Below are 23,012 nucleotides of genomic sequence, written 5' to 3' on the forward strand. Positions count from 1 at the left end.
GGTCTGCTTGTCCAGAAGCCACAGCTCAGTGGAACTGGGACAAGCAGGAGTATCCCCTTAACGCATGGCTTCATTTTTAGCAGGCAAAGCAAACTCCAGCATGTGCCCGGGGCAATGAAATCCAGACAGTCCCTCCTGCAAACACTACAAACCTAACCAACACAGACAGAAGGACTGAGATTTTAAAAAAGAATTTGAATGCCCAGCTCCCCATAAAATTAACAGGAGTTGCACATCCAAATCCACGAGAGAGCTTTGAGYTCTCAGCCAGCACGGTTTGCGCTGGAAAACCCAGAGAAGCAAACAAGAGAAGTAAACAATTTAGATAATTTCAAATCTATTACTACTATTCTTGCTGTTTCACTTCCTGTAGACATGGTAGTAGTTAGTCTCTATGAYGGAATCTGAATTGCTGATCTCTCAATGAAACTCATGTAAATGAGGCACAGAATACYCAGGATGTGCTGTACCAAGCTTGCTGTAATTATTGACACTGATGTTRACCAGCACCCTGTCAGAGAAATGAAAGCACTCTGAGGCCTTCTTGTTCCTTGGCACCCATTTTGAGCTGGTATCATCAAAAGTCCTAAGTATTTCAAATCAGTGTAAGCACATATGAAGTATTCCAGGGTTTTTCCCCCTTTCTCCTTTCTTCTATCTTTTCTCCATTTYATTTTTAGAAACTTGTTTTATCTTGAAGCATGCCAAATTAATCTAYAAAAAAATAGTTTTTTTCCCTCCAGTGCATTCAAAGTTATCAGTTTAAAGATAACAAGGAAATGAGTATCTTGTTTGACAAATATCCTTTGCATCATCAAGGGAAATTAACTGCTTAGCTAGGAAGCTAAAAATGGTGGGTTTTAGGTTGCTTTTTATGGAAGAAGATATATTTATATCAAAGTGTGTTCAAATAAATGCCAAACAGAAGAGCATCAGAAAACATCCCAGGTGGGCAAACACCATTTGTGACAAAAGTGGAGTTTTTTGTACATATGGACCTGTATGGTTTTGTCTTGCCCAAGCAGAGCTAAACCTATGCTAAAAAGAGAACAGCAACAGTTGGGGATGCCTGGGCTACCCTTCAGAGGTCAGGTTTTAGACTTGCAAGCTTTTTTGTGGCTCAGGTTATAGATTGAGATGCATAATTTTTGTGCAAGCTCTGAGGACAAATGGACAGGGAAAGACTGTTGCACCAATTCTGCCCAGTTGGCTCACAATTCTAGCAAGGATTTGACTTCAAAAGTTTCAGATTATGGTGGCATACCATAGCATCTTGGAAATCATCTAGAAACTCCAGATGTGCTCTGTGACTCAACGTGAGCAAACTCTTTCTATACTGCAGTAAAACAAAATGGTAACAACTCTTTTGTACTTTTCAGTGATACCCAGATTAAGTTCACAGACCGAATGAGGACTGGTGTCACCGGGGAGCAGATCTGGTTGCAGATCAATGAGCCAACTCCACAGGACAAAGGCAGATAYATAATGGAACTCTTTGATGGCAGTGAAACACACAAAAAGACAGTGGATCTTTCTGGACAAGGTAGGCCATTCCCTCTGCTAACATCACTGCTRTGTGGGCACTGCACTGTTGTAGGGTAGGAGCATCTACAGCAGGGTCTTGCTACAGACCTGTCACTGTTTGGGGTCTGTGTGTGCACCCACCAGTCTGGCATTTGGTGTAGGGACTGCATCAACCAAGCCTAACAGAGTTAAGAATCATTTTTGGACAACAAATCCTTGGGCACACAATGTAACTCTTGGGGATGGTGCTGTGCAGGATCAGGAGTTGGATTTGATGATCCTTGTGGGTCTCTTCCAAGTCAACTTCCTCTGTGATTCTGTGATTTCTTCTCCCCACCCCATGCCACTTGTTCTCCCCAGCCTGTGCTCTCAGGTCACAAAATACAAACAGCTTTTTCCTATTTCAAATACCCACTTACAGTTTGCCTACTGAGATGCCAGCCCAGTTTCTGAGCTATTTTACAAAATCCCTTGTGTTGCTGGCATTGAYTGTGAGTTTTAAATACGAGTTGTAACACTGAATGCCTTCTGTGTGTCTCTCTTCCAATGAATAKTTTAAGGAGGAAGTGAGGGACAAGTTTTTTCACATACTTTCCTACTKTATTTCTTTGATGGGTGTAATAAAACTCCTTATTCTTCAGAGATGCCAAGACCTTTTGTTAACATGAGAAAGGAATGTTAGGGGAAAAATTTGCATTGACCGTTGGAAGCTTTTACTCTCAGAGATCTCTCATATCCTAGAGAATAGATTAACTCCTTCCAAAGTGCTCTCTCCATTCCCAGATATTCGATCCCTAAAAGCTTCACTTTTTGTCTGCAAGCTCTGTGTAAGGGTGATAACATTTTAATCATCTCCACGCTGTTCCTTCTGTACTCTATCTCCTCTTGCTCGGAAAAGACATTTCTTCTTCCCTTTCAAGCAGGAGAGGTTGACCTCCCCCATGATGGCAGCTTACCTGAAATTTTCAAAGGAGACACCAATTTGCTGTTTGGTTTGCTCGTAGCCATCAGTGTAGTGCTTCAATCAGACATAAAAAACACCTTTTGTATTTTGTATTCCACAAACCAGTAGTCTCTGAAGTAGATGTGTGCARGATGACCCAGCGTGCATCGCTGGCATGCAGGAAAAAAATACAAGAACTTCACAAGTACATCCACAATATCTGTAAATAAATACACAGATATTGGGAGTGCATGCTCAAAAAAAATTTTAGATAGGGATGTGTAATATAAAAAGTTTGGGAGGTCACAGATATAATCTATCATTTAGCTGATGTATTGGACATTTCTTCCTCTATTTTGTGAAATTACTTCAGCCTACTACTTTCCTGTTCTCTCCTTCTAGGAGTCAGTCTTAAATCCTGACTTCTGGAAGAAAAAAACTGTGTTTATACATTCGTATGGATATATGATAGATGCCATGTACCATATGACCTTTATCACTTGAATCATTCAGCATTTTAGAGTTTGTACAACATACATGCATGCAACCATTAATATTTTTTAATGATGTCTACATTTAAAATTTGTTTATTCATTTTAATTTTAAACTCATGTGATGATTTATATGTAAACCTACTTTTTTCCTCTTTATAAAGCATTTGACGAAGCCTTTGCTGAGTTCCAGAGATTAAAGTAAGTATTATGCCGTCTAAATATGGTAATTGCAGCCATAAAATAATAACAGTATTTGTTTATTTTGTGCTGGAGATAACTCTATCTTATGAAASAAGTCCTAGTCATACAGAAGCCCGTAGGAGTTTTGCATGTGACTTCTTCGGTGCAACTCTTATGTAACAGTCAGGTAGCAAAGAAAAAGCAGTATTGCCAAGCAATGAGAGGGATTTTCCTTAATGGATTAAAGGCTGTTAAAAAGATAATATATTTTTCAATCACTCTGAGTAAACCTTAACTGAAATGGACTTTCCCTTTGTTTCTTTCAACTCCAGGCAAGCTGCGATTGCAGAGAAAAGTAAGTGGGGCCTTGTTTGACAATGGTTGCAATAAACTGTTTGTGAGGATTTTCTTCCTCTCCAGGAAGGCTGTGTGTTGGGAAAGGGAGGGCATGTAAACATGTGCATATGCATGTGCTCRTCCTAAAACAAGTTTGTCCTTATACCAATGAGAAGTAAGTGACCCTTTGGTGATTTAACATTGGTGCACTTTGCAGCTAATCACATTATACTTTTGGGTTAGGTTTGTTTTGCTAAGCTCCTTTTCTCAATACCAGTTAGCCTTCTCTAAAAATTAACTTTACTGCTGGGGTTTCTCATATGCATGTTCTCTGCACAAAAGTCTCTTTGTTTTCAAAGATGGAGGAAATAATTTGGCTAGTTTTGAATGCTCTAAAATGTCAAATGACTGCCTTATTTCCAGAAATGGGTAAGAAAGCAGCAGTAGCTTTTGAATTGCTTAGGATCTCCTTCTTTTGCCTGTATGTCAATCCCAACAGAGCACTAAAACAGAAGTATGTATTAACTATTTAATAATCTGTAATAATAATAACTAATCTGTTATTAGACTTCAACTTGAATTATTAAACTCATTATCCTCCCTATTTACAGAAGAAGCCATAGAAAATGAATTGTTCCACTGCAAATGACTTTCAGGCCTATATAAATATGAGGGYAGAACTGGCATTTGAAAAATTATTTGAGAAAAATGTGTAGCAAAGTACAGGAGGAGTTGGATTTGAACAGTAACCCCTGCACATTCTGGCTGAGACAGCGCAAAGGGGTCAGTGATTGCCCCRACCTTTAATTCCTGACCGTGGACTATCTATCCATGAGGAGCTGGAATGTTAACTGACATAACACAGTCCCTTCCTTGGTCTCCTGAGGCTGTTATCTCTGTGCTCCAGAGCACATCTTCTACAGAACACATCKGAAGAGAACATTCTGTACAGTCATTTCCTTCCTCTGCCAGGCTCCACCCAGAYGTAAGGAACAGAATCCATATTCCAGGATAAGCGCACTGCAGCCTGCATGTGATAGGCTCATTTGTATTTGTCTAAGATTTCTATGGCATTCTGAGTTTAAAACTAGATCAGTCAGGTATCGGTCTCATTTACACAGAGATACACACAAATGGTGGAATTTAATTGCTGTCACTAAAAAGGAAATCTGTCTCGGGGTTTAGATTAAAAGCCAATCTCCAWCACTTTACCAGGTGTCATTCATTTCCCTTTGGACACCAAACGCTTTTAGTTTACTGCAGTAAAAAATTTGAGCACCAGATCTCAAAAATGTAAACCTTTTTTGTGCACTCAGAATTAAAACTGAATTGATGTCAAAATCTGCAGGACACAGCACATGTACTTTAATTCCTCTCTGGAAGTGATTGACATCAGCTATTAACACATCTTTTGCTGTGAATTCAACATTTTTAAAGYCCAAATGGTGTGCTAAAAATGCTGGATAGTTCCCTGCTAGCACACATATCAGAGATGAGTTGTACATAAATAAGACAAAAGGAAAGGACTAGAAGAGAAAAAGAACCCAGCACACAGTTGATTCTGAGACACTAAAGAAAATGTCTCTTCTTTATTTCCAGATCGTGCACGGGTACTTGGAGGTTTGCCCGATGTTGTCACTATCCAGGAGGGCAAGGTACAGTAAATCAACTGAAGCTTTACACAACACCCCAACAGCTTGAATGCCTTTTGGTGATGGGCAAACATTCACCTTTTTTTTTTTTTAAGGATGCCATCTTTAAAATCTGCTACATTATTTATTCATCCCCTGCTTTCTGTACATAATTCAACGGACTTGCACAGATGGGTTTATGTATTCAGGGCAGTGTCTTTTCTTCAGAATTAGATAAAAGTGAGATGACAATGTGAGTTGGGACTAAAACTCCTTATATAACSAGCCCTTTAAAAATTCATGCACAGGTTTCACAGATTCTTTTTGTAATAGGGCAKCAGGGAAGTTTAATTTTTTTTACAKAGTAGCCAGTCMTTCTACTCCTTTTGCAGTTAACTTTCTTGCAATRTGGCATGGTAGTTACACAAGTAGAGGTTGGCTTTTAAATGGTGTAAAAGTAGTAAACCACAATAACTCAATTGTCATCCAGACACTAGCAGAAAAACTTCTCTATTTCATCAGAGTAAAGGAGAAGGAAGTCAAAATAAGTCACTGGTGTTATACTGGACTATATCAGGATAGTTTAGCTGAAAGATTATTGTAAGGCACTCCCAGAGGAACATCGATGATTGAGCACTGAACAGATGACCCAGAAAGTCAGTYCTCAATCTCACAATCTTTTCCCAGAACACTGCTTCTACAACTTGCTGTTTAATAGTACTGAGACCAAGAAGTGCTGTCTCTTTACTTCCTGCTGCTCATGAGCCAGTTTCTCTTCACAATGAGTGTGAACAGTGAAACAGGGCATGTGAATGTCACTGAAAACTTGTAATGTGACAACTACAGTAAGGCAGCTTCCTGGTATTTCTGGCTTTATCTGGCAGTAGGTCAAGTGGGTTAAAAGAATTTGATTATAAGCTCAGCAGAAGTGTTAAGAATCTAAAGTCTTGTTCTGAAAGGCTTAACAATGTGAGATATAGTTAACAGATAGTAGACTGCAGCAGTCCTAGGAAAATCAAGTATGCTGACATTACAAAATAAAATTCTTGAACAGATTCAGCAGTTTGAGAAATGCTGTAAAGTAGGAAGGACTTGTGTGAGCATTGTAACTGTAGATAGAASACTCAAAGGAACAGAATGAATTTGCAGATTCTCAGCTAATCAGTGCTTGGAGGTGTGATTCTCATAATGCTTTGGCAGGGTGTAAACTGGAGTATAAACTATTAAACAGTTTTAAGCTTTCAGCCAAAAGAGAGTTGATATGAACTCATGCATGAGTTCACTRAAGCAAAATGTGTAGTGTTTATAAAAAGAGTTTGTAAAAAATGAGTTGCAAAATCTTAGCCAGACACGTTGTCCTTGACAGCAAGGACATTCGTAACTTTTGAATAAATGACTGAAATACTCCCAGAACTCGAGACCAATATCCTTGACCTTATGTTTCTTGATTCAGTAGAGAAGCACTTTGAGTAGGACAGAGAGTGATCAGGGAAAACAGAGTTTGTTTGGGTGGTGTTAGCTCATCTGTCTATTTGCATATATGCTGGAAAGAGGGGAATGCAATTCTCTGTTTTGTAACTCATGCAAATTGCACAATCACTGAGGATTTTGTAAAACAGCAAATGAGGTAGCAGAGGTCTGGCAGTTGCAAGCTTTGATTGTGAATATTCCACCACAACCTCAGACTTCTATGAACAGATTGGTATCCCAAGAGTGGACTTCCAAGCATATGCATACCTCAAATTTAAACTTAACATTGTGACTGTGGGGCTATTTATTAGCTTTTTCCATGTGAGCTGAAGGGTACAGGTGAGAGCAAATGAGCCAGTGTTTACTGAATGTTAATCAAATAGCATTCCAGATGGCCTAAGAGGCTTCCACTGACAGACATAAATGCTCCTCAGCAGTGTGGTGTAATTGGAAAAGGCTAAGTGTCAGCTCACATTAGGGGGCAATCTGACCTGACAGAGAATGCTAGCATAAGTTTTGTGTCCAGCTGGCCAACTTCACCTAAGTGGCTGCTTCAATGAAGGCCGGTAAATGAGTAAGTGGACTTTATTTTTGAAAGAAGAGGTTTACGGTTCTGACAGGTACTTTCAGACATAGAAGCAACATGTAGAATCCTTCCCACCAATTCACTACTCCACCCTTCTGCCAGGAGTGTAGATCCTCACACATAGGGCTGGAAGAAGGAGCACATTTCCCTGACCGAACTGCTTCAACCCACTATCCACCACCATCCATGACTGTGACTCTGTGCTGCTATGAAAGAGGAATGGCAATGCTTGAAATACAATGACACATTTCTCTCTGCCATCTGGCTACCCTACGCTTGATAATCTGCAGTCAAAGGCAGAAGAGACAGTGAGGACACAAAGGGTTTGAATTTGCAGCTGCTGGTTGTTCCAAATGGACACTCCGCATAGTCCTGGGTTCACAAGCACAGTGCACACTTTTTGTATCATAATGAGGATTTCAAGTTGAACACAGGATTATAATCAAGGGTTTCAGTGAGCAATAAATATATATATGAGAAGAGAAAATCTGAAACAGATAGGTGAGGTCACAATGAACAATCACTTCTCCTTGCCTACCTCTCTGCCTTACCTTCCAGAAAACCAAAGACATCCATCATCTACATAGTTAATTATAAGACACATTGGTAGCTGGAGAATAAATAGAAAGAGTTGGGAACATCAAGAGAATCACTGATGTCAAGCAGGAGCTASTGATGGGAAGGTTAAGGAAAATGTAGCTATTTTAAGGAATGGTTTAGTGAAAGAAAGGAATCATCACTGCTGCTTGAATCTCTTTGAATTATGGAGTGTGACACCACTTTAAAAGCCCATGCTTTGAATGATGCCACTAATGGACATGGATATCAGCTCATCAGCACTGTGGTGGAGTGGAGCTGGGGCCACTTGGTGCAGATCTCCTGCTTGACTGAGAATCAGAAGACAATAAAGAAATACCGAGCACCTGAAGGGGTCCATATTCATTGTCTGGCTAAGGCTGAGAGCATGTTTGTGTCCAGAGCGATAAGGAAAACAGGGAACTGTAAAACCACGTTTCCCACTTGTTTTTCAGAAAGATGGACTGATAGGGCAATCAAAACCACATTCACAACAGTGGGCTACAAGAGAAGGGAGTCAACAGTCCCACGTGGTCACCAGCTGTAGGTGCTGCAGGAAATCAGATAGAGGCCATTTCCACCGTGCCATAACCACCTCTCACTTGGAATATGTTCCTCCTTCCATATCAAGAATTATGTGTGCTGAATGTTCTCATTTCTGTCCTTAGATTTGGCATGTGGGATTGATTTGATTTTTATTTTGTTCTCAGAAATATAAAAACCTTTCCATTTTAGAGGTATCAGTTTATCTATCCYCACATTTCAACAGCCTTCCAGGCATCTGTCTTCTGTCCCATCTTTCACTATCACACTACCAGAWAAGAAGCAGTGAGCTGAAGGGAAGGCAGCCAGTTAAATAGATTTCTCACTGTGGATATTTGTCTTGACAGCCTATAGAGCTGACAATGTGAGTGCTCTTCAGTTGCCCTTATTTTTGACACATTTTTAGAAAGTCTTTAAACAAAATGGAAGAGTTACTTGATTCCAGTCCAGTGAAAGCTTGTCTGTTCCTTATTTATCAATCTATTCCTAAGAAACCACAGAAGACTATTTTCTTTGCAGTAAAGAAATTTCTTTTCAATTTCCAGTCCAGTTAGATTCCCCTTTGAATAGCATTGTAAAATTAGAGCAGTGTACTATCCAATTCTTACAGATAAATAAAGCTCCAGAGAAAGGCCTATTTACCACTGAACTATCATGGGAACTTTTTTCACATTTGACACTCTGATACTCACTTCTGCAAACATTTTAAAGGAGATTGGCATAGCACTGTGACTGAAGGTGGGGGTCATCTATATCTCCCAAAAATGAATTTCTTAACTGACAAGAAAAAAAAAGAGGCCTATACATAGTATGCCCAAGAGACTTGCCAGCTCACTGAAGGTAGAAGATGCCAGTGATTTCTCCAACATCCAATTCTCTAACAGTGAAGATAATTCCTATAGTCTGATGGGACTGAATTCAGTTCTTAGGAACAGTGCTAACATCAAAGGGAAATATTTTCATGAACACAAAGGAGTAAAGCATGTATTGATTTCAGTTAAAAATGGTTGTACAGGGGTGCATAAACACTTCAAGTCTGTTAGAAGAGCTGTCAGGGCATAGTTTAAAAGGATCCTAAATTAAACAAAATATTCCGGGGCCACTTTGTTGTTAGTTATTTWAAAAAGCAGGCACACTTTCTTTACTTATGGGATATATATATTTAGAGAGAGGGAGAGAGAAAGAGAGACTGAGCTTAACATGAGCAAAAACATCTGACAGTTCATTAAATTCTCATTTCAGGTCTAACACACAAATGTAGATAACAACTAGTTTTATATTAAAAATATGCATGGAGAAACCTAATGATTATGAGAGCAGAGATGAAGGTCCATAAAATATTGAAAGGTTTTAATGGCTTTTTTGAATTAACTGAGTTACTTCTTTTCCTTTGTTGATACAGAAGAGTGACATAAATTATTGATTACTGATGATGGTATGCAACCTTTTACTTAAAGCAGGAAGCTAAATGGGGAGCTGGAATATGTAGAGAACCAGGCATTAAAAAACACAACAAATATTTACTGACTCATAATTCCTTTGTACTTTTTCTATAGGCACTGAATCTTTCTTGCACTGTMTGGGGAGATCCCACCCCAGAGGTCTCATGGCTGAAGAACGAAAAATCCTTTGTCTCAGATGCCAATTGCATCCTGAAGTTTGAATCTGGAAAAAATGTCAGCTTTTCCATTTCTACTGTGTCCACACAAGACTCTGGGAAATACAGCATTGTGGTGAAAAACAAGTAYGGTACAGAGACCAGCGATGTCACTGTAAGTGTGTACATACCTGAGGAAGAGAGAGAGGCTGAGCAAGAGAAAAAGCAGTAAGATAAAATGAAAGCATGAATTTAAGACTAGAAGACAGAAGTACAGGGGAGATTTTGGATGTTAGGCTGACATAATCTGTGTGTGTAAATGGCTTTCTGCTTTAGCAGGCAGCCTTGGATTTTTCCATTCACTTCACTTTTGCTTCTAATGYATTTGTTCATGCCAAGGAAAACAGGGCCTTTCCTAAATGTTTTCTTACTGCTAATTTCACAGAAACTAATTGTAGCATCTTAAGCAAAGCCTAGTGCATGTTGTCTATAAACACAGACCCACCATTTGACCCTTTTCCTGGAGCATCTGGAAGGAAAAGGTCAAGAATCGTTTCCGTGGAAGCAACTGATGMGGTAGATGGAAAGATCAAAAATGATCGGGGCGTTTTTGAGCAGCAGCTAGGATTTGTCCCAACTTTGGCAAAGTAGTAAAGATAGAATGTGTTAGATCACAGAGAAATTAGTGCTATTTTTTGTCTGCTTTGAGGCCCCTTTGTATTGCTGTGTTAATTTAACGAGGCCTTAAAATGGGTGCTGTTTACAGCCCTAAATATTGTTTAATCTGCCCAGACATGGCAACRGTACTGTAACATAAATGAAAATAAGGCTTAGGAGGCCAGGATACTAATGTGTGTGTGTCTGTAAAAGTGTACGAACTCTCTGCTATGTTCACAAATAAACTGAATTCACTTCTTTCCTTCCATCACAAGCTTGTTTCACTGTGTCTTGTTTTACCAGTCACTGCTCTGGCAGTTGTGCACAGTATCTTAGTGTCTTAATGCTTTCACCACTGTAATTACCTCCAGCTTCCCTTTAGATCCCTGATAATCTTCACTTTGCTGTTTGCAACAAAACCACAGTGGCATCTCCTCACACCTCTTTGTCCAGACCTTCACTACTTCACATCTCAACTCAACAAGGTATTTTTGCAAATTTCTGGCACAGAAGTGGTGTCAGGCTTTTCAAGGCAGCTGGAATTTTGCTGCCCTGAATTTTGATTTAAGGGTAATATGTAAGTATTATGTTAGAGACAAAAGTCAGTTAATTTCATCCAAACTTAATACTGGAGATTGAGAAATGACATATTTTATCAAGATCTCTTAAAGCTACAAAAAGAATCTTCACTGTTACACAGAAAAAAAATGTGGAGTTTGGGGGTTTATTCATTACACAAAAATGTTCCATAGAAAAAGATCTTTGAATGCACCTTACATAATTAAAAACTCCTYGTCTGCTCTTTTACAAAGATTATATCAGCTGAGGAAAAGCAATAGAACCTGCTGGACATATGAATGATATATACAGGTGACACTATATAAACAGGATAGGATCAGAAGCAGTTATCATCGGCCCAATTGCTACTTAGGAGAACAATGTCCCACGCCACGAAATGGTTTCAGTACAAATCTCACAACAGCACAATTCTTCRCAGCAAAATCTAAAGAACTAACATATATATTTTCAGTCTAAGCATGACCTCTGTGCACCTTTCACGTACACTCTCTTGTCTTTTCTAGCTACATGACAGTGCTGCAGTCCTGGGTACTCACTTTGGTGCAGTATTGGCATTTCTGTGGGGATGCCACTACTAAGTGATRTACAGTTAACACTTAAACCCTTATATATATGTGAGGTTTACTGTCAGCTAACATTAAAGGAGAAGTGATAGCATGAGGGAATTCTTAATGGTTCAGGTAAAAATTGATTCAGCATAATTACCAATAGTAAAAATGCCAATTTTAACAATCTTTTTTTTATTTTTAAATCAGTTTCTATAAACGGCTAATGATTATTACCCTAATCCTATAAAAATAATCCATATTTAGATCARTTTTTTATGAACTAACAAAACATGTTAGCATGTGCCTAACGTTAGTGCATGTGCTTGCCTTAATAATACCACTGTTTCAAGGAACATGTTAAGTTAATCTGGTATAAATCTCTTTTTCTTCTAGAACAGATTTCACATCACAGGGATTTTTAACATGAAATTATGCAAAATCAATGTGGTTTTGGTGTTTCATCAGTGTATGTGTTCACACAACCTTATCTCCTAAAATATTTAACACTCAAGTATCAAAACTGATGACACTATTGCATTTTAAGKTCTAAGTGTGTAATTATGTACTTTAATGAATCAATATTTGTTACAAAAAAAAGTTCAGACTATTTAGTCACAGCAGCTGCGTATCAAACAAAGTAAYAAGGCTTAATTTTTAGATTTCAAAATATAATAATGAGAAGATCTGTAATTTGAGATACAGCAAGCTTCCTGAGTTTAAAGAACTAATACAAAATTATTTTATCATTTTGCTTAGTAGGACATGAAGCCAATTCAAGGATGACATGGAGGTTACCTCATCCTTGTCCCATGACATGTAACTTATACAAATAACAGTATCACAGCTCTTCCATCCTCCAGAGYGCAAATAAGAATATGAGCTGCTCTCTGCAATAACTGATAACTGATGTTTATTACTTAGTAACAATTTTAATAACTATTGCATTTTGGCAGCCATTCATTTCTACTATTTTATTTTCAAAAATCTGCCCTTCTGCCTCCTGCCTTTTGGCAGAACTGCCAAGGAATACAAGTGGGTCACCTCTCAGGTAACAGGCTGGATTCTACTTTGCTCTGCTTTGGCAGATGTATGGGCTCCTGAAAGTTAGACTAGTACCTGCTTCAAAACGTTTTGCTTCCAGGGATTCAGTTGTGGTGGTTTCAGACCGAATTTGTGCTGCATCCACATGTCTCGCTTGTGCACGTTTTGTTCTTGCTTTGCTTCAGGTGATTGTGACGCCTGTGTCAGGGCAGGCTGACACAGCCCAAGGACACAATCAGAACAATAAAACTGCATCTAAAAAGAAAAAAACARTGACAGCAAGCAAACAGAAGGAAGGGGGAAAGAAAGGTAGGAGTGTTTCACTGTTATGGTCTTCTATTGCAATGAAAAAGCTGTTAAATTGTTATGGAGTGAACAGTCTGTGCCAATCAATATTTCACAGGTCCCAATCAATCAAGTTTACAGTATGTAGGCTCTTAACAGCAGATGCAAGGTATGAATTACCAGGTTAGGCCTAACTGAGAGATTTAAATCAATGTTTTTAAACCATGTTTTCTTCTTCCACTGCGAGTTGTCACCTTGGCTAATCTGGTTGATGSAAGTTTTTCAAGTAATAATAAATGCCTTTCAGTTTCTGAATGTAGAGGAAAGACTTTGTAAGCATGCATGCATACACAGATGGTGTTATTTTCCAAAGTGAGACTCATTTCAGCAGCTAGATGTTTGGTATTTCACCAAAAATAAGGCCTTGCCGATTTAGCGACCCTAAATGCCTAAGTGTTTTAGAAAATCCTGATCATTTAGGCACTACCTGAGATTAATCAATTATTCTCTCTTAGTTTTATGCTCATATTGAATGCAAAAGTTGGAATTATAAGTGACCACTTTTGGTCCCATTTAGAGAAAGGGTAGAAAATTAAAAGCTCTCTGGTGATTCAGCATTCTCATAYATTACTTGTATATTATTTTACTGTTCTTTTAAACTCTTACTATATAATTGCTATTTGGACATTGATGTATTCTTCACAATTACAACTCCCTCATATAGAGCATTTTAGCTCCAAATCAGTCTTAAATTCCAACAAAATCAGAACATCTGATTTTTTATAAAAATATGTTTTACATATATTTGCCTAAGTATTTTTTTTGGTATACAGGGTGTATTCATGTTATATCATTTCTGACAGAATATTTTATATTTGTATTCCCCTCACACCGTTTTGCTCCTAAGGCAAGAACAAATATTTTACAGTATTTCCTTCCTCTCTTGCCCTACTGGTATGGCACACTTTTCTCAGCAGTTCTGTAAATTAGGTGACTTAAGTGGGAAACAATTATTGCTGTACCTGTAAATGTTTTCCGGTATCTACTTCTTAATCATTGGAATTAGAGACCATAAAGACATGGGCTTGTTTTTGGTTTCACAAGAAGCAGTAYTGTTATGTGTGACACTGAATCCCCTTATATGGGTATGGAACGAGTAAAAGAACATGATAAGGTCATAACCAATGTGAAAGAAATGTTGTTGACCACAGTAAACGTTATTACTTAGGATTACTCAGAAATTTTATTACTTCTCCTAAATCAGATTTTATTAAGCCACACGTAGAAGAAATTACTGCTACAGAAGAGACACCTGATCCAAATGAAATGCCCCCTGTGGAAACAGAAAAGGATACAAAAAGCAACCAGCGCGCAGCAAAGAAGACTGATGGAAAGGCAGGAGTAGCAGAAACAGTTCCTCAATCCACAGAAAGCTTGGATAGGCAGGGAAAGAAACCACCAGAAAAAGCAGCCTTGGGTAAACCCCACTGAACTGGAATGAAGAATGTGACCTTATCACAAACTGGATAATAAATTCAAGCTGAGATTTCATGAGCGGTATATTAACCATAACTTTAATATTGAAGTTTATTAGTGGGGTTTTTTTTTGGTAACATTTGTAATACTTCCTAACTTTAAATTTAAATGTATAGTAAATGGGCACTTATGTCACAGATAATTGCACTGCAGGAATTTCTCAGTATCTGAATAATGACACATGTATTGTCAATGTGAATTTAATTAGTAGAAAATGCCCCTTATAAGCAGAGTTCATTAGAGCAAATCCTGTCCAGAACTGACATATTTATTACTCAGTAAAAGAATGTTGGTATCAGTTACATGGATGTGTTAATAGGCATTTCTAGGCCATCACAGCTTGAGGCAGACACTGCTAACTTTTTCAAGGAAATTATACACTCAGTCCTCTTCATGACATTTGGGCTCTACTTTTCACCACGACCAGTTTRGCCACAGTGGCAGACCTCTAGAAACAGAACCCATCTCCTGGGGGGCATAAGTAGTTTTCTTTTGAYCCAAGTTCCTTTCATGCAATCCTGTTTCATCAGGTGGCTCAGGATGAYATCTGTCCATTTCTTATCACCAAGACTCACAAGACCGCTTTTCAGTCCTCTCCACTTCATTAATTCCCCTAAAGCATTCATGAGTTCCTGTGGATTTAGCATTAACCCATGAACTATCAGCTGTCTCACATGCTCATTTTCCCCCACAATTTTTGCTACAGCACTCAGATTTCTGATAAACCCACTGCTCTTCTTCCCTTCAGTGGCTCAGCCCAACACCATCCCTTCTTCCACTCACAAGCATCATGTCCACTGGTTTCTTATGAGAGACTGTAGCTTCACGTCATGTAAGTGAGGAATAAATGCTAGCCAAGAATCTGTGCTTTAAATCCTTGCTGTGCTCATTCACATTCATTACGGTGTTCATTCACATGTTCATGTACTGAGGATATAGGAAAATATGACTCATTTGCAAATGCTTAGATACCATGGAAGAAGCAGAGTTCAAGCTGAAAAACAAACCAATAAAAATAAAGGTCAGAATTAATTTTGTTGCTATGCAAGCCGAGYTCAGCTTTAAAGTGACCAGAAGTTATTAAACCTTAGAAATGAAAATAAGATATTTTAATTACTAGGAAAATATTCATCCTGATGTCAACTCTAAGAAGGCTCAATTATACTGTATTGTCTTTTTCCAGATGGACAAATGATGGAACATTAATGAATTCTGCTGGTATTTCTAGGTCTTGGGTCTATGACAAAAGCTGAATTATTGAAAACACAAGAAATTCCAGTTTCTAATCTATCCTTACACAACTGTTAGCAAAAGAAAGCAAAGAGTCTCAATAGCATGTAAATGCACAGAAGTCAAGAAAGTGATATCCCTGATGAGAAGAAATTTATTTCCTTCCAGTAGAATTCCAATGGGATTCTATTCAACTATTTTTAAAACTAACATAAATTTTCCTGCTGGATGAAATACTGGATAAAACACTTCTATGTAGGCAAGTAGAGTAATAATTTTTCTGTAAACAATGTGAAGGAGTTAAAAAACTTGGATGGTCCATAGCGAGTGACAGTAGGMTGAAACAGAGAAAAAATTAGAGAAATCAAAATACAGACTTCTACACAAAATGGAGTTCAGTTAAATGCACACTGAACTACAACTAAAATCATCCTACTACACTTAGGTACGGTTTGACATAGAGCCTGACTCAGTCCTGCATCACATCTTTTTCTCCATCTATGTATTGTAGCCCAGCAGTGAAGGACATGAGCGTGAGTCCCACAGAGAAATACAGTAAGGAGTACGTCCATGGTAGGACACCCCAATGCATGTAATTTCTCATGCAACTATTACAGAAAATGACAAATATCTACTGATGTGCAATTCCACAGTGTGGCCCTTCCAAAGCAGTACAAAGCTGCAGGTTGTTTCACACAACYCTCCCTTGCCATGGCAATTATTTCAAGCTGCCTTACACTTGTAAAGATCCATCACCTCTTACAGCTCCTTTGGGTTGGGAGCTGTCTGCCACACACACCAGCAGCACTGAGTAAGTTATATATAGAACAGGCTGTACCACTGAGAGCCTGATCCAATTCCTGCAAAAACGCCGCAGGGGTCTTATCATTAGTTTTAATAGAAATCAAGCTACATCTCAGAAGAATGTTCTAAAAATGTCCCAAATCTCAGATTACAAAGCCCATTTTTCTCACTGTGAAGCCAATAGCAGATCTCTCTCACATATCATTGTAGCAGAATCAGGAATTAGCTTTTTGCTGCAAGAAAAATCACTACTTTCCTACTTTAATGAAAACCTAATGGAAATAGCTTTAACATTTTAAACTAAAATGTTTGCGGATTTTTTTGTTAAATTTGGATGGTTCCTCAAAAAGCTGGAAATGGAGTCGCATCAGTATTGTTCTACAGGAATATATTTGTTATCCAGAAGYATAGTGTTGTTATGCACAGTAATGAAATAAACATACCAAAGATTACCCTCCCCTTTTTAATTTTGATTGTTTTAGCTGCAGTGGTTCACAGAGGTATAAGAAAATGTTCAAAATTAATATTAACAGCATTGTTGAGTATGCTAAAGCTTATTATGTTACCGGGGTTGAATAATTTCTTTCTCACATTTTAAATTTATTATTTATATTCCATTCTCCATTATAAGCATGAARAATTGTTTCAGTCTGTGTGCATTACATAATGACAGAATGCAAATTATTTCTGTAGCAACAGGATCTCCTRTGAAATACACAGAATCATTTGACTACATTTAAATTCAGGCACTGGRTGCAACTTCTCTTTATTTTCTTATTTCTTACCTACATGTTCCATTTCAGCTCATATTACTCTTTATATTCAAATCTATAACTCTTTTAGAAATTCATGTTCTTGTGTTATAATAACTGTATTTAACAGCTAGAGAAAGTGTKGAAATAAGCTATATTATCTAATCACTTTCTAAAACCACAAAGGATGATTTTTGAAGMTGAAGGATGAGAAAAATGGGCTTTGACTTCCACCACAGTAAAAGCATTTTGATTCCACCTGCCCTTGAATTCTTCCAGATTTGTCAGCCAATTATTGAGGAAGATCTGTCTGTGCTCTGAGACTGACAGACATAATTTGGTATAATCTTTGAAGCAGCCAGTTGTAAATTGAGATCATCCTTAAACTAGTGTAGAGTGCACTTCTGGTCTTTGTCCTTGAAAAACAACTATAAGGTGAATGCAYAAATGATATTCCATTTAATCTACACTTACACTGAGCAGACAGACACCTGCAACAAGTCTTTCCCCACAGTTTTTTGTTTMTTTGTTTGTTTTGTCTGGCTAAAAGAACATTAAGTTTTAAGAAAGGAAGCAAAATGCTGTCTGGGGAAAAGAGCAACAAAAACTGTAAACAGAAAAATGTCAAAAAAACTGCTCCATTTCACAGGGGCTTCTAGAGATGAAGATATCATGAGAGAGCAACTGAAAGGCTGATGGAGAGGAAGGAAGGCTCCAGATTTGGGTGCAATTTTCTGCTGACTTTTGCCCTCGTCTCATTTCCCATTTCATTATGCGAGAGCTCTTTCCTGCAACCTCCTTCTGCAAATTTTCAAATGAAATGTCTTTCCTTCCTTTTTTTTCCAATCTTGCATCTTCTACCATCCAATTTGACACAGCCGTTTCCATTTACTGTTTCATCACTCACACTAATAGGACCAGAATAAAACCTCCTGCTTAATTAGGCTGTGATTTTGGCAAGGATAAGGAACTTCTTAATAGGAGGCCTGAAATCCTATCATATCTGTTATCAGAAAATGGTTTGTGAAAACACCTGCTAYTGACTGACAATGAATGGAGAAATATTGCTCAGATCAAGAGACGTGAGACTTGATTTGAGTGTGCTGGTTTAACCAAATATGCTAACTACACAAGTCCATCAACTTTTGGGACTATTGGTGTACTTAAAAACTTTGGTGGATCAGGGTACAGTTCTCTACAGCTCTGAATCCTTGCTAGCAACTTCCCTCTTTTTTCTTTTTTTTTTTTTTTCTGTTGGCTCTTAAACAGAAATAAAAATATAAACTAAACTTAACTAAATCATAACATCCTGTCATAATGTCATTCTGATCTCAGAGAAGTTATGGAAAATGCTTCTAAGAGACATGTGTTGATCGTGACTAAGAGGCAGAGATAAGGAGTCTCACAGGTTTACAGGGTAAGATAGGAAAGTTTAAACAACATGAAAGTGAAAAACAAAAAGGATATCCTGTCTGCTGTAGTAGGAGCAGGGCTGATGATGGGCATGGAATAAATGACTGCTCCAGACAGTGGTTTCTCTCCAAGTGCTGTATGTATACAAACAGGCAAAACGACAGAACAGTATCTCATCACTATCTCATCAAGCATTTTTCTTGCCTTCTGTGCAGGTATCCCTAAGCAGGCTACCTCTGTCACACACTGCTGYCAGACACAATCCACAGGTGACGAGCCTGAGAGCCACTGATTTACATATGGCTCWGGCTAACACACATTCAAATTGCTTCCTCTCCACCAAAATAACCACACCAGTTAGCAACCACTCTYGTCAWGTCCTCCCCTGTCCCTGATGGCAGAAACAATAGTGACATTTGTGGTGAAAAGGCAAAATGAACACACATGAGGTAGCAGATGACCTGTGGCCTGGAGGCCCTGGTTTAACCACAAATGGTGCATGGATGTACAGAGTTCCTATCTACACCATTCCAAACACAACAGAAACAAATCCCACTTGACAGGTCCAGCTGTGGAAGATGCAAGCCATTTACAGCTTGACTGTAATCCTCTATGTGTAAGTGCAAAAGAGTAAAATGTACAAAAGGACAGTACTGAGGGATATCTACATCTGTAGTCTTGGTCTGGAAGTGAAAATTTTGGAAAGKAAGAYGTGTTTTCAAATAAATRCTCTTTACTCAGAAGCACCTATTCTAGTTTGAAACAGAAAAGCATGATCTACCCGTCAGTTACCCCTTTTCAAGTAAAGATTTTTCTGGCTTATTCTTATAATAGGATTTAGCTTAACGTCAATATTTGAGGACACATGACAGATTTAGCCCCTGCCTCTTATCTCCCCGTGAACAGGGCTATCTGGTGTTGAAAAGGACAATCCCCTCAACTAAAAAAATAACTTCTTTTTACCACCAGCAAAGATGAGRACTCTGTTAGAGCAATTGCTGAAGTGATTATCCTCACAAGCTGAGAGACTAAGATGCCAAATAAGGGACTCGGCAAAGCAGGGAAATGATCTGCAGACTGTGTTTGCGACAGATGTTATGCTAATGTGGCTAGGTAATTATTATTGCAACATTATACTCAAACAGGAGGCCTCTTCAGGAAACTGCTGCAGCTGAAAAATGGTTGCACTGAAGGGTGGCAAATTGCTCCATTACTCTTTCTTGCTTCCCTGTATCCTGTGTCCTGGAAAGTGTTYCACGATTGAGTCAGAATTAATGACATGACAGTAACATCATCAAAATGGGCAGGCGTGAAATCTGACCTTCCTTTTAAACATACGCACAATATACTCACCCTATCCATGTAATTCTGTGTTTGTGTCTTCTTCCATGAACCACTTTCCTCAAAAACCCAGCCTGCATGTTATGCAGGGACAGATTTGTTTTAGTTCCATGCTCAAAGGGATTTAAATATATTATCTGCAAATAAGCAAACTCACTGGCTATAATCTTTTAGGCAGCTTGTCCCAGGAGGTACGGATGAATAAACAGATCTTATCCTTTTGTAGGACTGGTAAAAAAAGATTTTCAAGAATCTTTTAAGAGATATGTGGACTATGACAATAAATTTTGTCTATACGTTACTTTGCATGCTAGCATGTCTTTTTGCCAGTTGCCCTGAATGCTCTGCTGAGCAGTCTCATTTCTCATTATGTGACAAAAACATGAAACCTAAGTGAGAACCTAAAACGGCTCTAACACCAAGTGGAGCAAAGCCAGCTTTAAACAAAACTCTTGTCAACAGTATGGTGGATGAAAAAGTAGTTRGTACATAAATGAAAGCACAATAAAATAAAGTAACATGGGCAGTGATAAAACAATTCATGTTTGTGAAACCCAAATTGTATTTCAATTCATGCTACTTCTCCTTTTCTTTTCAGTTTTTTATGCTGCAAGTTGTTTGAGGTGAGAATATTAACCTGTTTTAGTACCTATTATGTCACAGTATCATTTGGGGCTCCTAAGCAATAGCATGATCCAGGTAAATAACAACACATCACCAAACCAACTTCAGCAAGCAGTGACATGAATCATAAAAGCAATGGGCAAATGAAGCTGCTGTCCTGAAATGCACACCTGGCCTGCTGGACATGTTCTGATTTTGCAATTATACACTTTCACTACTAAATAAATAAATAAATAAATAAATAAATAAGTATATATATATGTATTACAGAATCACCAAATCAATTATGTTGGAAAACACCTCTGAGATCGAGTTCAACCTGCAACCAACCACCACTTTTTCCATGGCACTGAGTGTCACGTCCACTCTTTCCTTAAACAYCCCCAGRGACAGTKACTCCACCACCTCCTTGGGCAGCCCATTCCAGGGTCTAATTTGTGAACCAATTCCTCTAATGTCCAGCAGAAACCTTCTCTGGTGCAGCTTGAGACCTTGGTCTATAGATACACGAAGACCATGGCATAATACCTATATAACATACAGCTGTATGTATGTACGCGTATGCATAGGAAAAAAGTATTTTGCCTCCTCCTGTGTGTAGGTCGGTAACTTTAGAAGGATGCAGTGACAGNATCCCACTTGACAGGTCCAGCTGTGGAAGATGCAAGCCATTTACAGCTTGACTGTAATCCTCTATGTGTAAGTGCAAAAGAGTAAAATGTACAAAAGGACAGTACTGAGGGATATCTACATCTGTAGTCTTGGTCTGGAAGTGAAAATTTTGGAAAGKAAGAYGTGTTTTCAAATAAATRCTCTTTACTCAGAAGCACCTATTCTAGTTTGAAACAGAAAAGCATGATCTACCCGTCAGTTACCCCTTTTCAAGTAAAGATTTTTCTGGCTTATTCTTATAATAGGATTTAGCTTAACGTCAATATTTGAGGACACATGACAGATTTAGCCCCTGCCTCTTATCTCCCCGTGAACAGGGCTATCTGGTGTTGAAAAGGACAATCCCCTCAACTAAAAAAATAACTTCTTTTTACCACCAGCAAAGATGAGAACTCTGTTAGAGCAATTGCTGAAGTGATTATCCTCACAAGCTGAGAGACTAAGATGCCAAATAAGGGACTCGGCAAAGCAGGGAAATGATCTGCAGACTGTGTTTGCGACAGATGTTATGCTAATGTGGCTAGGTAATTATTATTGCAACATTATACTCAAACAGGAGGCCTCTTCAGGAAACTGCTGCAGCTGAAAAATGGTTGCACTGAAGGGTGGCAAATTGCTCCATTACTCTTTCTTGCTTCCCTGTATCCTGTGTCCTGGAAAGTGTTTCACGATTGAGTCAGAATTAATGACATGACAGTAACATCATCAAAATGGGCAGGCGTGAAATCTGACCTTCCTTTTAAACATACGCACAATATACTCACCCTATCCATGTAATTCTGTGTTTGTGTCTTCTTCCATGAACCACTTTCCTCAAAAACCCAGCCTGCATGTTATGCAGGGACAGATTTGTTTTAGTTCCATGCTCAAAGGGATTTAAATATATTATCTGCAAATAAGCAAACTCACTGGCTATAATCTTTTAGGCAGCTTGTCCCAGGAGGTACGGATGAATAAACAGATCTTATCCTTTTGTAGGACTGGTAAAAAAAGATTTTCAAGAATCTTTTAAGAGATATGTGGACTATGACAATAAATTTTGTCTATACGTTACTTTGCATGCTAGCATGTCTTTTTGCCAGTTGCCCTGAATGCTCTGCTGAGCAGTCTCATTTCTCATTATGTGACAAAAACATGAAACCTAAGTGAGAACCTAAAACGGCTCTAACACCAAGTGGAGCAAAGCCAGCTTTAAACAAAACTCTTGTCAACAGTATGGTGGATGAAAAAGTAGTTRGTACATAAATGAAAGCACAATAAAATAAAGTAACATGGGCAGTGATAAAACAATTCATGTTTGTGAAACCCAAATTGTATTTCAATTCATGCTACTTCTCCTTTTCTTTTCAGTTTTTTATGCTGCAAGTTGTTTGAGGTGAGAATATTAACCTGTTTTAGTACCTATTATGTCACAGTATCATTTGGGGCTCCTAAGCAATAGCATGATCCAGGTAAATAACAACACATCACCAAACCAACTTCAGCAAGCAGTGACATGAATCATAAAAGCAATGGGCAAATGAAGCTGCTGTCCTGAAATGCACACCTGGCCTGCTGGACATGTTCTGATTTTGCAATTATACACTTTCACTACTAAATAAATAAATAAATAAATAAATAAATAAGTATATATATATGTATTACAGAATC

At 38.3% G+C, this 23,012-nt stretch overlaps 1 protein-coding gene across 2 annotated transcripts in view; it reads left to right on the forward strand.

Moving 5' to 3' along the window:
• Nucleotides 1-14,578, forward strand: part of MYOM1 (myomesin 1) — a 69,627-nt gene extending 55,049 nt beyond the window's left edge. The window contains exons 33-39 of one of the 2 annotated variants that reach the window (XM_057364900.1): nucleotides 1,380-1,543; nucleotides 3,123-3,159; nucleotides 3,474-3,496; nucleotides 5,077-5,132; nucleotides 9,840-10,055; nucleotides 12,891-13,014; nucleotides 14,255-14,578. In XM_057364900.1, the coding sequence (XP_057220883.1) occupies nucleotides 1,380-1,543; nucleotides 3,123-3,159; nucleotides 3,474-3,496; nucleotides 5,077-5,132; nucleotides 9,840-10,055; nucleotides 12,891-13,014; nucleotides 14,255-14,481 (847 nt within the window). In that variant the 3' untranslated portion in view covers nucleotides 14,482-14,578. Of the gene's footprint in view, nucleotides 1-1,379; nucleotides 1,544-3,122; nucleotides 3,160-3,473; nucleotides 3,497-5,076; nucleotides 5,133-9,839; nucleotides 10,800-12,890; nucleotides 13,015-14,254 lie in introns of those variants that run through there. The other variant, XM_057364901.1, reaches the window with a different exon arrangement.
• Nucleotides 14,579-23,012: the final 8,434 nt, after the last annotated feature.

The sequence above is a fragment of the Malurus melanocephalus genome, unplaced genomic scaffold, assembly GCF_030028575.1.
Source record: "Malurus melanocephalus ecotype Western Australia unplaced genomic scaffold, MMel_1.1 scaffold_44, whole genome shotgun sequence".
In the NCBI taxonomy this organism is placed as follows: domain Eukaryota; kingdom Metazoa; phylum Chordata; class Aves; order Passeriformes; family Maluridae; genus Malurus; species Malurus melanocephalus.